Genomic DNA, 14,117 nt, shown 5'->3' with positions numbered 1-14,117 from the left:
GAACTGAGAGAAAAGCAACAGCACTCTTTCAGGTTTGTTTTTGTCCTTTATTTCACATTTGTCTCATTTTAATCCATTTTTACAGAAGGCTGAAGTTCGCCTTTGGTTTTACTGTCCTGATCGTGTCCTTCTAACCCTTTTCCTCATAAAGACAACCCTCCCTGTACCTCTAATGAACAGTTTTGACACCTGGTTATATATCAATAAAGATGTGGTTTGATGACCATTAGAAGACATTCTGTCTTTTTCCCAAGGGTAGATGCATGGGTAGAGATGACCTTCATGAACTTCTGATGCAAACACAGTTATTTTGTTCTATAGGCCTGAAATATGACAGAAATTGTTCAGTTCAGAAAAGAGCTTCAAGGATCGTTCCTGGTAGGCTCGCAAGGGGTAAAAGTTCAGGTGATATTGGTATTGTCCAGAGGGGGGAAGGAAAAAAAAGTAAAGTTTTACCAAATTAAATTGGATGGACCCCTCCCCATGTTTATAAAAAGCTTGTATTGCAGATTGTTTAAACAAACAACAAAAACAAAACAATTAACCATTGAATCATCACCCAAACTCATACAGACATAATTAAACTTTACATATGAACTAAATATGCATAAACATCGTCATTTTAGCTGCTCAATCTCCCCTTTATGATGTCCTTATATAGTCCCTTCCTGAGCTCCAACATCTCCTCCAGGTTCTTAGATTGTAAACACTCCTGCATCGACATTAGCTTTGTGTCTTTGGGTAGGGGGCTTGTAGAAGCACTCTGGATGGCCTGCAGCATGTTGAGAGATGTTAAGAAAGAGCTTTGCTGGTCAGAGCAAACTGGAAACAAACACGCGTTCCACAAATTACAGTTGGATGCATCACCAGAGAACCTCAGGACTTCCTTCTCCATCCCCCACATGGACAGACACTTTTCCAGGGTGAACCCAAAAAACTTTAGCTCTTCCATATATGCAGGAGTGCCCACAGTGTACTTGAGATTGTCATTAATCCCAAAGAAGACAGTAACAAAGCTGGTTTGGTCGTGGTGGTTCACACAAAGGGAGTGCATGAAGGCTTCATCGGGCACTGACAGGCCTGGACTGACCCAGCAGCTGCTGATGATGGAGCCTTTACCCACAGACACTCCTGCTCCCAGTCTGGAGTACTCCACCACTGATCCAGCACCCACAGAGCAACTCGCATTGAGGACACTGTACATAATGCAGCAGCCAGAGGAGCCCTCAGGGTTTTCATTCACGGGCACACTGAAGGCAGACGACAGGAGACCCAGCTCGTCCCTCAGAGCTGTGTGCTCAGTGAGGTGAAAGAGGTATTCTGAGGTGGTTCCAATGTGATAAAACTTGGAGTTGTTGAGAAGAATGACATTCAGAGGAGTCCCTTTCAGAAGGTGGAAGATCTTCTGGCGGATTTCCACCAGACTGCTCTCCTCTTTGGTGACATTAGCAGTGTTGTTGGTGTATTCTATTGTGGCCTTAGAGCCCAGTGCTTGAAGAAAGTCCCCGTATGCATCTATCTCACAGCTCAATGGCCCCAACTCTGTCAGCACATTAAGAAGAGACTTTGCAGTATCAAAGTCCACATAATAGGTACTGTCTGTGTAGATAAACTCAGAATCAGTAAACAATCCACTCTGCTGCTTACACACAGCTCCACTTCCTCGCATCTTATCAATGCTTGGCTTGTGCAGGAAGTGCAGGCAGGAAGCATTCTCCATTTCTGAGTACGAAGATTTTTCTTGTGGATCCAACACAAAAACACCGTGGGTGGTTCCTACTGAGAGCAGGGAGGGGTGGGCTAAAGCTGTAAAGCCAGGTTTATCAAACTTAACACTCTCCTCCTCTGCTATACTGTAGAGCTCTATGTCATCTGCACAGGTCACTAAAACACCAGGCTTCATTTGTGATGGGAAATCCACATACATGGCTAGTTTGAGCTCCAGCATCTGAAAGATGGGGTCACCCAAAGGCACAGCCATGAAGATCTTTCCCAGAGCGCTGGCACTGGGCAAACGCTGACTGAACCCCCCTGGAAGAAGGAGGCGATTTAAAGGTGAGATTGAGAATTAATTAAATAAAGTATGTTGCATTTTATAAAATACGTGAGCATTACTGTAATTTACAGTGGAACAATCAGACCAAACACTTTCATTTGAAGGCCCTAACTTCAAACTCATATAATCATAAATATGGGTGGAAATGCATAACAGATATTTTATTAGGTGACTTGGTAATATTGCCATTCTGTGTTTTGGATTTTGTGTAGAAGTGAAATATGCTGACAGTTACTGAAGCTCATACTGGAGTAAACAAGTAGAACCATACTGAAAATGTAAAGTGAGAAGCCAAAAGAAGACAAAGAAGAAGAAGAAGGAGGAGGAGGAGGAGGAGATCATTTTTCACATTTAAGAATGAAAAATAAGAAATACCTGCATGAATCAGGATTACTCTCAGTCTGCCCAGAGACTTTCCATAAATGTCATTTAGTTGCTGCAGTGCGTACAGAGTGGAGCCCCCATTCCCTTGAAAAGACAAGGAGTAATAATAACAACAATAATAATAATAACTAAAGCTGCAAGCAGTAATAAGAGGGCCCTTGTACCCTAGCGCACGTCCAAGCATCCTGAGCCATGCTGCGTTCAAGCTGAGTTAAAGCTCTGGTCTGCCGTGACTGAGCAGTGTCACATGGTCATGTGGATGCTAACTAGGTGTTGTGTCATTTAGCTTCTGAACGCTTATGCCCACTAGGTCGTGATGTAGATCAGCGGTCCCCAATCCCTGGTCCATGGACTGGTACCGGTCCGTGAGTCGTTTGGCACCGGGCCGCGAGAGTTGAGGCTCGGGTGCGAAATTTATGGTTTTCAGGGTTTTTATCATTATTTTGTGTGTTATGAATAAATCTTTTTTTTTGCACTGGTTTTATTTTGTTGCATTTATCAGCACCTTAAAGGCTGGTCCGTGAAAATATTGTAGGACATAAACTGGTCCGTGGCACAAAAATGGTTGGGGACCGCTGATGTAGAATACCCACTAACTATATGTCACGCTAACATCATGCGCTGAGCAACCAATTAAAATTTCTGGTACATGGGATGATGATTGTCACCTACTGCTGATTTCCAGGTGCCACTGGGAGGCCCCATAAGTGTGACCCAGTATTGGCACATATTTGTCTCCAGACTGCCCTGCACCGAGTTAACAATCCAAGATGGCGGCAGTGAACGTAAACAGTTGTAAAACTGTAAAATGTTTAATCTGTACAGTCACTGATGTGTATATGTGACATGCTATTTATAAGGCTCTATCCATGCAGTAAAAAAGGTGATGCATTTCGTTAACTACTACTACTGATACTGATGATGATGATGATGATGATGATAAGGTAGTACTAGCTCACCTATTTTCGGTCCAGGAGGATCTGAGAAGACTTTGTAGTGAACTCCAACAGGAAGCTCTTTTCTGTCAACTTTCTCGCTGATTTGCAGCTCATACGCTTTTCTCTGACTCCCGTCCACAGCAGTCACAACCACTACATCCCAAAACTCACCAGGCTGCACCTCTCGACCTTCAGGTAAACAGGAAAAAAACATTCATAGCTACTTTGACTAAACTTCAAGGCACATTGAGTCAGATCATTGACATTTAATCTCACCACGCAGAGAGTTAAACTTTCTGAGTTTTTTTCTTGTAGCAGTTTGAAGCCTCCTTGTACAGTCGTGGCTCATACTTTCGTTTCTGATACAAATTAAATATAGAAACTAGAATGAAGTATTTCTCATATATATTCCACCACGGAATGACAGTCTCTTACTTCCGGGTTTGGTCACATGGCTCGTTGCGCTATCCAATGGGAGGAGGAAGTCGGAGCCCTCGAGTAAGTACAGTAAATCCATTCAACGAGCGTGTGTTTTAGTTCATTGTTGTCATCATTACGCCTGTCTTTACTAGATGCTGTGAATATGTCGTACTCGAGTGCCGCGTATGTGTATAGGCACTGCTAATGCTAGCGTGAACAGATACGTCTTGTTAGCTTGGAAGTTGTAGTGGTTTATGCTAATTCTCGCCCCAACTGTTTACACTTGGTTATAAGAGCTGGAGCGGGAGAGTTACTTACTTTCTTTTTACCTTTCACTGTCAGACTCAACGCAGGAACACACCGTTTACATTAAGTTGTTTTCAGTTGTTTCTACTCACTCAAAATCACAACAGTACCAGGATCGATACTAAGCACCTATTTCTGGCCTGAGTGATAGCCTGCTGCCCTGAACACTGACCCTACAAGCTGCATTCCTGCTGAGTTGCTTTAACATTAAACAAATGGAGTCCTGTATCTCCAAGATAACATAAGTGTAAATTTAGACTGGTTGGCAAAAAAGGCCTTGGCATTAGGCTAAAGGAAAACTAAAGGACCGATTATCATGGTCTCTTAAAAGATAAACAAAGATTACTGCTACATATTACTCTACAAAATTATAGATTAATTAATAGCAAAAATAATTATAATAAAAAGGAACATATACTATGGATATATCTGTATGTATAATCGTAACAGCAACTCCTCAGTGATCTGAGGAGATGCTTTGGTTGAATACTGTGCACTCAGGAAACTTCACATCCTTCATCCAGAAACGCTGACATGAGATCCAACATGTTGTTACGCCAGTCTGTAGGAGAAGAGATTCATCCAGAGGATCCATGCTTGCTCCAAGTGATGTGTGAGGAGCTGATGGAGGCATAAAGGCTCCGGATACAGGTTAGAGCTATGCTGCATTTCTACTGTTACACAGCAACAATGCTGGTATCTCCCCAATCTGAAACAAGGACATCAAATGTCAAGTTTCAGTGCCCTGCAGAGCAGATAGTTTTGAGCTGTAATAAGATAATAATCCAGGAATCTTTGCATCATTTGTTTTACTGAAATTCAGTCTTGTTTGAGTCTGTTACAGTTCAAATTTGCTGAAATTCTACAGTTCAGACTACACCCTTTTATATGCAGATTGTCTTTTTTTTATCCTTGTGTTCAACCCTTTATTTAGCATGAGCATAACTGAATGATTGTGCCTCAAGCAAAATACCTGGAAAACAGCATAACCGACTCCTGCCAGATCAGATTGTTCACAGACGCCTTTTTATTCTACTTTGCTGGCCTCGTGCAGCTGTTACAACACTAGAAGCTTACAGTGGAATACTGTGAGTTATTGTTTCCTCTGATTTTCTTTCTGTTCATTTAAGAATGGTCAAGAATCCAGTGGGAAGTGAGCAACAATAAAATAGTTCAAATAAGCACAATTTTAAGTTTATTGTTTCAGTTCAATCATGATTTAAGATTTTTGACCATCAAGCGTCCACATATGATACAATCAGTTCAATTACATTTGTGCAAAACTATACATTGTGGACTAGAAAAAATATACAGCATCATTACACATGAAATGTACATATTAGCTGCATCAATCGAATGCAGCTAATATGTTTAATCAACAGTTCAGACTTTATTCGAGGTGATACAAAATACACAAAGAAAACTGAACATTTCAATTTTTCTTTTTTTCGTAACAACTGGCAGTGCCAATAAAAACATGGCTGTCTAAAGATAAACAATGAGATTCTGTTAAATATTTAAAACTACGTACCAAAAACAGATCCATTAATCTATAAATTAATATTGCACAGAAGGTTTAGGCTCTAAGAGGATTCAAATCCAACATTGAAAATATAGTGTACCGTTACTGCACCATTATTACTGGTGCAAACAAGTAGAAGCTTCTACAAATCCAATGCCTTTTATAATCCCAGCGTTTCAAAGTTAACGTTGGACTTTACTGGCTTTTGTGAGCACCTTTACAAGAAATGGGACGAACAAAGAGGGCTGATCCTGTTCTTTCCTCCTGATTCTTCTTGTCTCAGTAGACTGTGGTAATACTGGTGTCACAGCACAGAGGGCGGCAGAGCAGCCAAGCTATCCTTGTTGGCCAGCAGGAATTGGCTGCAGGCCGAAAAGGCGCTGTAAAAGCTTGAGGAGAGGCCCGCAATGTCTGTGGAAATGTAGGGGAGGACACCTGGTGTGGCCTGGTTGTAGTAGGTGATCTGAAACACAGCAATCACAGCGTGTGACTGATAATTAACCCTTTCCATTTTTTGCTTTAGTTTTGGAGCGGTGACTTGTTTAAAGCTACAGCATAAAAATGCAGCCCAGCAACTACAGGTTGTGTTTGTGCCCCTCTCATTTGGCTAACCTTGGTAACAGAACTGGACTCTTCCCAGATTGTGAAGCCAGCACAGAGCACCTCTCCCCTCGTGTACTCTTCCGTGGGCGGGTGAGTGGGCAAAGTGACTGAACGTAGAGCGATCAGATACGGATCTCTGAGATGGACAAAGGCAGAGAGCGTCATGAGAACTTATGAAAATGCAAACATGAAGCAGGGAGTGGGATTTCCTCACCTGGATGATTGAGCATCAAGACATTTTAACCCACACAGAGTTTTGTGCGAAATTATCACGTGACGCAAGCAAGGTCATATCAACACACCTGGAATCACAGGGCTTCCGTCTAGATGCCAGCAAGATGAAGTCCTTCCCCTTTCCCCCTTTAGTGACAGAGGGTGTAGCTACGCGATAGATGGTGTCCTCCTCATCTGCCTGGTTGATCACCTCACACTCTCTGCAGTTGAAACCCAGTGATGTGGATGTTTAGAGCTTTTAGATTATTGAGCATTATGTCACATTAAACAATCCGGTTATGTCACTGAGTTTATTTTGAATATCCAGTGAATATAAGTGGGTTCGTTTTCATTCTACTGCAATAAAGAGCTGCATGTGTTTTTGCCCCATAATGGAACGACATTGAGAGATTACATGTAAACGTAACAGTCTGTCAGCCACGTTGTTTACTGTATTTGTTTAAAAGATGCATTAGCAATGCATTAAACAGTCTGTCCAATAAACTACGATTATCTTCCATACAGCCACACTGCCTATGTGCTGGAAATATATGGGAATAATACTGTATCTAACATTACCCTCCTGGTCAGGGGGATTTCCAAGATTTATTTAAATAGCGTGGCAGAGGTGGCAACCGAGTACCTGTCAGCGGAGGATGTGAAATCAGAAAATTCTGTCAGAAATAAATATCAAACCAAACCTGCTGGAAACTAGTTAAATTTGGTGATTTATAATAATTTCCACTTTGCACAGACCTCCTGTCTCCAGAAACACTCATTACAAGATGTGGCTGTCCCAAAAACCATATCAGCCTTGAGTGGTCCAATCACACAAAATGTGTTTTTCTGTCAAGTGGTAGAAGTAAAGAAAAATGTTTCACACATCCTTTGGCTTCAGTTCATTTTTGTGAAATAAATTACTTGGGGAATTGTCAGTGGACTATACCATTATGAGTTATGGAGGGGGGGGGGGTCGTTTCTCAGAACATTTATTGTTCTGAGCACAAGCTTTCAGTACCTCATTGTGGTATCTAACACTCTATAGTTAAACTGACAGTAACTTTTCTCCTCAGTAAAAGGATCTGAACTCAGATGATGCTGCTAAATACCAAATGTGTCTAAGTACTGACTCATAATGCCGGTCCCACTCCATTCTCCTCCTCAGGTCTGACAGTAGATGGAACGTCTGCTCTGCCGAGACTCTGACGTTCATCTCCACCTTGAAACACAGCATTTGGTTTTCCTCCAGTGTGTACAATCTGACCTATGAATTAAAGACATCCACAAAGAGGAGGCAGGTTCAGTGTCTGTAAATAGGATTAATTTCTGGTACCTAACTGGTGATTATACATGCTCCTGGAATGACTTATGCTAACATAGTTTTCTTGACCTATTCTGCAATATTAAAGAATCTACATAAAACACTATGACCCATATTTTGAGCACCTCACTATAACTGTGCAAAATGCTGGAAAATCCAATGAGCTATACCCTGAACAGATATGCAAACATTTGTGACCTTATTTTTCTCCGAAGCCAACACCCAGTTGTTCCTGTTGTCCATTAATTTCAGCGCTGAGACATTGTTGTAGCTCAGGTACATCTGAAAATATAAAGCGTTACTTTGTATACAGTAGCATTATCCAGCTCTGAGTGTCTCTGTTAACAAAACAAAAATTAAATTAGATAAAAATTTAAAAAACCAAACAAACACCTGGTTACTTGGATCCCAGGGAACAGACAAGGGCACTTCAGTTTGCTTGCAGGAGATGATATATTTCCTGTAAACATGAAGTACAGCAATGATGTTCTGTAGCTCAGGGCACTACAGAAAGACCAAAAACACAAGCACTTTTAGTCAAGCAATGACCCAACACATCATGTTATCAAACAGAGGAATAAAGATTGCACTGTTTAGAGTTGAACAATGAACTCATTATGCCTGCTCGAGTCTGCGGTAAAGTCTGCTCAGCCGTGATGCATTGGTCTGCCAAGTCATTAGCGCCTGCAAACTCTTGTAAACAATGGATTCGGTCATATGACCAAAAAGTAAATCCAGTGATGAGACCGTTTCAGTTCCACTGCTTTATAATGCATCATGATTAACAACATGTTTGCATACAAACACGATTTAAAAGGTTCAAAATGTAATTTAACTAATTTACTAAGGGAATAGATTCATTGTGACTCTTTTAGAAATATTGGTTATTTATTTATTGCAAAGCATTAAATAGCCTAACCTGTACGCTGTCAACAAAACAATCTGCAATAAACAACAATCGTTACTCTGACACATAAACAGAAAACAACCCTAATTGTTTTAAAAGGGAGCTGTTCTACTCTACTGTAGAAGGGTAACTTTGCATTGTACAAAAATCATTCGTAGTTATTCTGTGCTGGGCCTTTGTGCAGCCACCTCAGTTGAAAACAAGCCATTTTAGCTCACTTCCTGCTAAGCCAACATGCATCTGATTCGTTGGCCCTCAAAAACTGAAGGTTTCGATCCAATGTGCAGAGCTGTGGACTGGAATGATGATTCTGGAGATATCTACTCTCAGAGACATCAAACGGAGCTCAGAGTAAACCTGCCTTCCTTTGCTGACAAAAACTGAAAATATGTGAGTCTTTAAAGTACTCTAAAGCCTGAGATTTTGGCTCATTGAAATTATCTGCACGTACACCGGCCTCATTTTGGCCTTTTTCAAAATGTGAGGAACCATAACTTTACCAACGCAAATATGACAGAGAATAAGATGACACAAAAATAGCTCCTCCTGATAGAAGATATTTACCTATCAAGGCGAATCTTCTTTCTGGCAATAGCTTCTTGAAAGCGTCTTTTTCCATCCTGTAAAACAAGAGATGATCTAAGACTGAAATTCTTAATATGTATACTGTGTACACTATGTTAAAAAAAGTTTATTTTCAGTTCACCCTTCATCTAAGGGCCTCTAAAAATATAGAAATAAGTCACTCGGATAACTTACCACAGGCTCAGGTCGTATCCGTGGCAGCGTGCATGGTTTCCTGTCACTGTCCAGCACCTCAAAGGTCATAAAGGCACTATTTATGTGGCGCAGAGGTTCTCCACCCTGGTAGGCCTCAGCACAAACTCCCACCTCCATGCTAGTGTGCGCAGGAATGTGGGTTAAAGAAAACATATGCATCCAGCAAACAGCGCTCCAAGTGTTATAATCACAAATTAGAAGGTTAAATATTTAATGAATTGTTTTATTTTCTGAAATATTTGTCATAATGTGTCGCTTCACCTGTGCTTGAAGGCATTGTTAACAATAGCTTTCAGTACCAGTCGGTCGCCGATGTGAGACGGGCCACGAAAATGGAACATGTCTATGGACCTCAGGGTTGGATGAGCGTTACACAGGCGACTGCATCGAAATATAAGGAAAAAGAAAAACAGTGTTTTGATTGGGTTTGTTTGGCCTCATTACAAGTAAACAGTTTCTCTTTTGGAAACTCAATCTCCTTTTTTCCAGCAATTAGATGAGAATATCGATACGTGTGGTAGTGCCGCTAGCTTCCACCAAACACACATGACAATAATACACACTCACTGGCCACTTTGTTAGGTACACCTTCATTGTACCAGGTTGGATTGCCTTTTGCCCTGAGAGCTGCCTTCAAACTTTGTAGATTTTGGTCGATATTGACATGATAGCATCTGCACATCCATGATGCAAATCTACCCTTTCACCACATCCCAAAGGTGCTCTGTTGGATTGAAATCTGGTTACTGTGGATCCCACTTGAGTCCAGTGAACTCACTGTAATGCTCAGTGCCACGTTATCCTGCTGAAAGCAGTAAGCAGAAGATGGGCACACAGCATCAACACTCAGGTAGAGTAACCGTGGATTTTCATCCAGGGAACTAAAGCTCACGTGATATCTTGTTGTTTTTGGACCATTCTTACAGTAGGTGTTCTCAATAAAGTGGCCAATGAGCGTAGCTCTTATCCAACTCTTAGTAATCTAACAAATGTTTTTGCTGTTTGAAAAAAATTACATGTATACAAATAGAAAAGCTTTGTGCATACCTTGCTGCAATTGTAGCCACATTTTCCATCCAGGCCATAATCTGGCCCCCAAAAGTGCTGACTTGGTGGTTGGCATGGGGCGGAAGCACCAGCTCTACACTCTCAACACGTGTCCGCTCAGCTGCCACAGCGTCCTGATACTCCTGGCATTCTCCTGATGAGTGCACAAAAACAAGGACGTTTAATGAATCTGTTTTTAAAGTGCCGTGTGCTATAAAGACTTATGTCTGTACCCAGCTGAGCTGTGCTGCTGCTCAGTAGGTCTGTGATAATCTCAGCGTGGATGAGCCTCATCCTCCTCCGCTCTGCTGCCAGGCTGTACTCCATCTGCTCCATTTGTGTGTGAGCAATCACCTGCTTCAGCTGTACCTGTGAGGACATAACAAAAAACTAATTTAAAAAAAAAAGCCAGAGATGTTAAATCAAATTTATTAAAATGCCCCTCTGCCCATTTTTTGATCTGCGCTCTTTACCTTCCCAGCTTCTGTCCTTCTGGCAACAAAGGTTGCAAAGGCGTGGCAAACCTTCCACTGCCTGTCAGTGTAAAGGTCCTCGCAAGTCACTAAAATGCCCACCTGAGATGAAACAAATCACTAACGTCATTATATTCCTTCCCTAAAAAAATAAAAAGTTTAAATATCCCAAAAGCACAGAGTGCCACCCGCTAACCTCCATACTGGACGTAAAGGCTCTGTTGACCTTTGCGATGATATTAACAACCTTTCCTACCCTGGAGGAGACAGACACAGACGCCATTCTTTACTATCAACAAGGAGAAGTATTTGTACTGCACATACTCTGAAACCTTTATGCTATGAGACATAATTTTCAGTCAACAGCAAGGCATGTTTGGCCATGACACTTGCTATCTGCAATTGGAAAGAAATGTTTACTATATTTTCATGAGTCACCTCTTATTTTTTTAACGATTAAAAAAATTAAATTAAGATTTATGGAGAATATCATAACTAATGATTTGTAACCATAAAACTGTCTTTCTTGTTTAGTAGCATTTGTCCTTCAAACTTTACTAAAAGTTGAGTTCAAGTTGACACTTTATCCCAAAATGACCCTTTTTTCTCTCCTCTCCTGGCACTGCATGCAACGTGTTGTCTCTGCAGTCATTACTCAGTTTGAATTAAACCTTGGCAGTCAGTACTAAGATTAATACCTTACCCTATGGTGTGTTCAAAATGAATGTCATCCACCGATGCAGTGATACAGGAGCAACCTGCATGTCTCTCAGCTGGAAGATCAGAGATTACACAAAAAACTTAAGCAGTGCAGCAGAAAGCATATGTGCAAAATACTAAATTTTATAAGGAGAGTGGCTTATTGAGTGGCTCCACAGTGTAGTGGTTTACACATTTTCCTAACAAATAAAAGCTCCCTAGTTCAATCCTGGAAAGAGGTGCAGATCCCTTTGGGGTAGCGTCATACGGCATCCGGCATAAACACTTTGCCAGATCAAACATTTGGCACGACTGGAGATTGTTATTCGGGCTTTTATCTCATCACGTCTGGATTATTGTAATTAATTTGTCAATTTTTTTTAACAAAACTTCCTTGGAACATTTGCAGGCTGTTCAGAAAGCTGCTGCAAAGCGTCAAAGTCTTCTAAGTACTAACATGTCACACCATTTCTAATTTCAGAGTCCACTTTAACAATCTGGTTTTGACTGTAAAAGCTCTGCATGGACAAGCAGAGCTTTTACACCCATACATCACCAGCAGATCCCTGAGGTCACGTGATAAGGGCCTGCAGCACTAAGGGTGACAGAGCGTTTTGCAGCAGTGGCCCTCAGACTTCTATGTAAGAGCAGAATTCATGAGTCCCCGAGTTTCAATTTTTCGTGATACACTGAAACCTGTGAGTATTTTTGCAAATATCCGTGCTCCATAAAGTGAAGGTAATCAGCACTGTGATATGAGCATTCACGTAACATGACTGAAGATTATAGTGGGTGTGACAGCGATTACAAAACAAACAGCATCAAACACGTTTAAAAAATTCAATGATCAGACTCTAACTCATGCCCATTACTTCCACCTACAATATTTCAGTTGAAATGATGGTGGATGGTTAATGGTGCTACCATGGTCTGTATTCAAGGTTGCAGTTGCATTCAAATGTTTGAGTTAATGAGCGACTTGCCAGAAGCAGAGTTACAGAAAGCTCATAAGAATTTTAATGCAATCATTTAGCCTTTATTTGCAGCTTTAATCTCCATTTGGAATGAGGCGCATCGGAGAAGAGAATCTCCGATTAAACTGTACATGTGAGAGTTTTCCTGATCCTTTCCTACCAGATAAACAGGCTGTGGAGTCCATCCACTTCAGCAGCTGTCCAACACTCAGCTCCCCACAGTGATTGGCATGACAGGGCAGCACGATCTGACTCATCTGCACTTCAGTGGGGTTTCTGTACACTTCCCCACTCTCCTGGATGAGCAGGGGGTCCGGCATGGTGTCTGAATCTTTATTTTCTGAAGTCATATCTTACAACTCCACATAAAGGAAATACAGAAAAAGAAGTTACAGCAGAACATTTGGTGTCGGACGTAATGGATTTGATTCAAGTCAGAACAAATGCGATATTCTATAAACATTTGTGAAATCAACAAGCCCAGAACCAAACCTGAAAACTGCAGGTTGATTTCGTCCAGCACTGCAGCATAAGACTGTAAGCTTTAAATAATCTGCAGCTAGGTTTGTCCTCTGTGTTGCTCAACATTTTTTCACCCCTTACTCAGGGATCAGGAGCAGAAATGCATATTTATGAAATTAAAACTCTGCGGCATTTTAGGAAGTGTTCTTAAAACTATGCTAATTTACATGTAGTCTAAATGGAGCTTACTCGTCTTTTTTTAAAAGTCGCTATCACGCAAACTATTTCTGGGCATGCCACTACACTAAAGGGGGCATTCATGGAAAGTATTTGGTGGGACAGAAGTGTTTGCCCACAGCTACTGCTCCAGTGGGGTGAACATTTAGTCACCTGTCTCTCTTATAAGTTATCAATGTAACTTATATATTTGTAGAGAAGTAACACAACATTTGAAATGAGCGTCTCACTTAATTTAATATTTCGCGCTAATGACGTTGTAAACAAACGACTGAAAATTGCTTACTCACTTGAAAACGTCCTGCTGAAGCTGACGTCGACAGAAAGTCCGTTTAGTGCCAAAGAGTGTCTTGTGCAAAACACAAAGTCAACAGAAAAAGTGCACAAAGCGACCCCAAAGCGGTGGCTCTTCTCATTTCACCCATTCCTGAATAACACGGCAACTGAATAAACACACACAACACAGGTTTAGTGAAAGGTTTCGCCACTGGAGGGAGAAAGAGGGAGAGAGACCGTCCCCCGTAGTGGGTTTAGTGTTTAAGGTGGAATTAGAGTGAATGTCTTTAAGTTGGGAGATTCAAACCGTTATTCAATAAAAACGTAATACATATCATTTTATAAGAAGCTGAAAAAAATAAAGAAAAAAATCCCGACTACTTGAGAATACTTTTTTTTAAAAAAATCGAGCTTTATTCGATTCTATTTTATGGTTGTGTCAATATTTCATTATTATTTTAACTTGACTGAATTCATATAAATATAAAGCTTTAAAGAG

General features: G+C 41.0%; 2 protein-coding genes and 1 long non-coding RNA gene across 3 annotated transcripts; 1 reads left to right on the top strand and 2 right to left on the bottom strand.

Annotated features, from left to right (window-relative positions):
• Positions 1-26: 26 nt before the first annotated feature.
• fpgt (fucose-1-phosphate guanylyltransferase) lies at positions 27-3,765 on the bottom strand. Its single transcript, XM_082523686.1, has 4 exons — positions 3,655-3,765; positions 3,400-3,567; positions 2,432-2,524; positions 27-2,031 (listed from the first exon to the last, which is right to left on the bottom strand). Exons 1-4 carry the CDS (start codon positions 3,725-3,727, stop codon positions 623-625), a joined length of 1,743 nt encoding a protein of 580 aa, XP_082379812.1. The 5' UTR covers positions 3,728-3,765; the 3' UTR covers positions 27-622.
• A 61-nt stretch (positions 3,766-3,826) lies between these two features.
• LOC309700239 lies at positions 3,827-7,719 on the top strand. The gene is made up of 3 exons (XR_014274608.1): positions 3,827-3,876; positions 4,629-4,755; positions 7,608-7,719. It is a non-coding gene; the product is annotated as an uncharacterized lncRNA (long non-coding RNA).
• On the bottom strand, positions 5,283-13,944 carry acot11b (acyl-CoA thioesterase 11b). The gene is made up of 16 exons (XM_082523687.1): positions 13,633-13,944; positions 12,804-13,002; positions 11,674-11,743; positions 11,167-11,227; positions 10,971-11,072; positions 10,731-10,866; positions 10,498-10,651; positions 9,712-9,831; positions 9,430-9,568; positions 9,235-9,290; positions 8,157-8,223; positions 7,962-8,045; positions 7,573-7,706; positions 6,532-6,663; positions 6,239-6,365; positions 5,283-6,089 (listed from the first exon to the last, which is right to left on the bottom strand). The coding sequence occupies exons 2-16, from the start codon at positions 12,991-12,993 to the stop codon at positions 5,931-5,933; spliced, it is 1,731 nt and encodes a 576-aa protein (XP_082379813.1). The 5' UTR covers positions 12,994-13,002; positions 13,633-13,944; the 3' UTR covers positions 5,283-5,930.
• Between the last annotated feature and the right edge of the window lie 173 nt (positions 13,945-14,117).

This window comes from Aulonocara stuartgranti (genome assembly GCF_965226115.1).
Source record: "Aulonocara stuartgranti genome assembly, chromosome: 23".
In the NCBI taxonomy this organism is placed as follows: Eukaryota; Metazoa; Chordata; class Actinopteri; order Cichliformes; family Cichlidae; genus Aulonocara; species Aulonocara stuartgranti.
This window is presented reverse-complemented; position numbering and strand designations above follow the sequence as displayed.

Excerpts from the sequence above, each read along its gene's own strand:
- fpgt (XM_082523686.1), bottom strand. The coding sequence starts at position 3,727 with ATGAGCCACGACTGTACAAGGAGGCTTCAAACTGCTACAAGAAAAAAA. Across the intron at positions 3,568-3,654 it reads AAAGTTTAACTCTCTGCGTG|GTCGAGAGGTGCAGCCTGGT; the intron begins GTGAGATTAAAT and ends GTTTACCTGAAG. Across the intron at positions 2,525-3,399 it reads TCCTCCTGGACCGAAAATAG|GGAATGGGGGCTCCACTCTG; the intron begins GTGAGCTAGTAC and ends TGTCTTTTCAAG.
- acot11b (XM_082523687.1), bottom strand. The coding sequence starts at position 12,993 with ATGACTTCAGAAAATAAAGATTCAGACACCATGCCGGACCCCCTGCTC. Across the intron at positions 11,228-11,673 it reads CATTTTGAACACACCATAGG|GGTAGGAAAGGTTGTTAATA; the intron begins GTAAGGTATTAA and ends TGTCTCCTCCAG. Across the intron at positions 11,073-11,166 it reads CCTTTACGTCCAGTATGGAG|GTGGGCATTTTAGTGACTTG; the intron begins GTTAGCGGGTGG and ends GTTTCATCTCAG.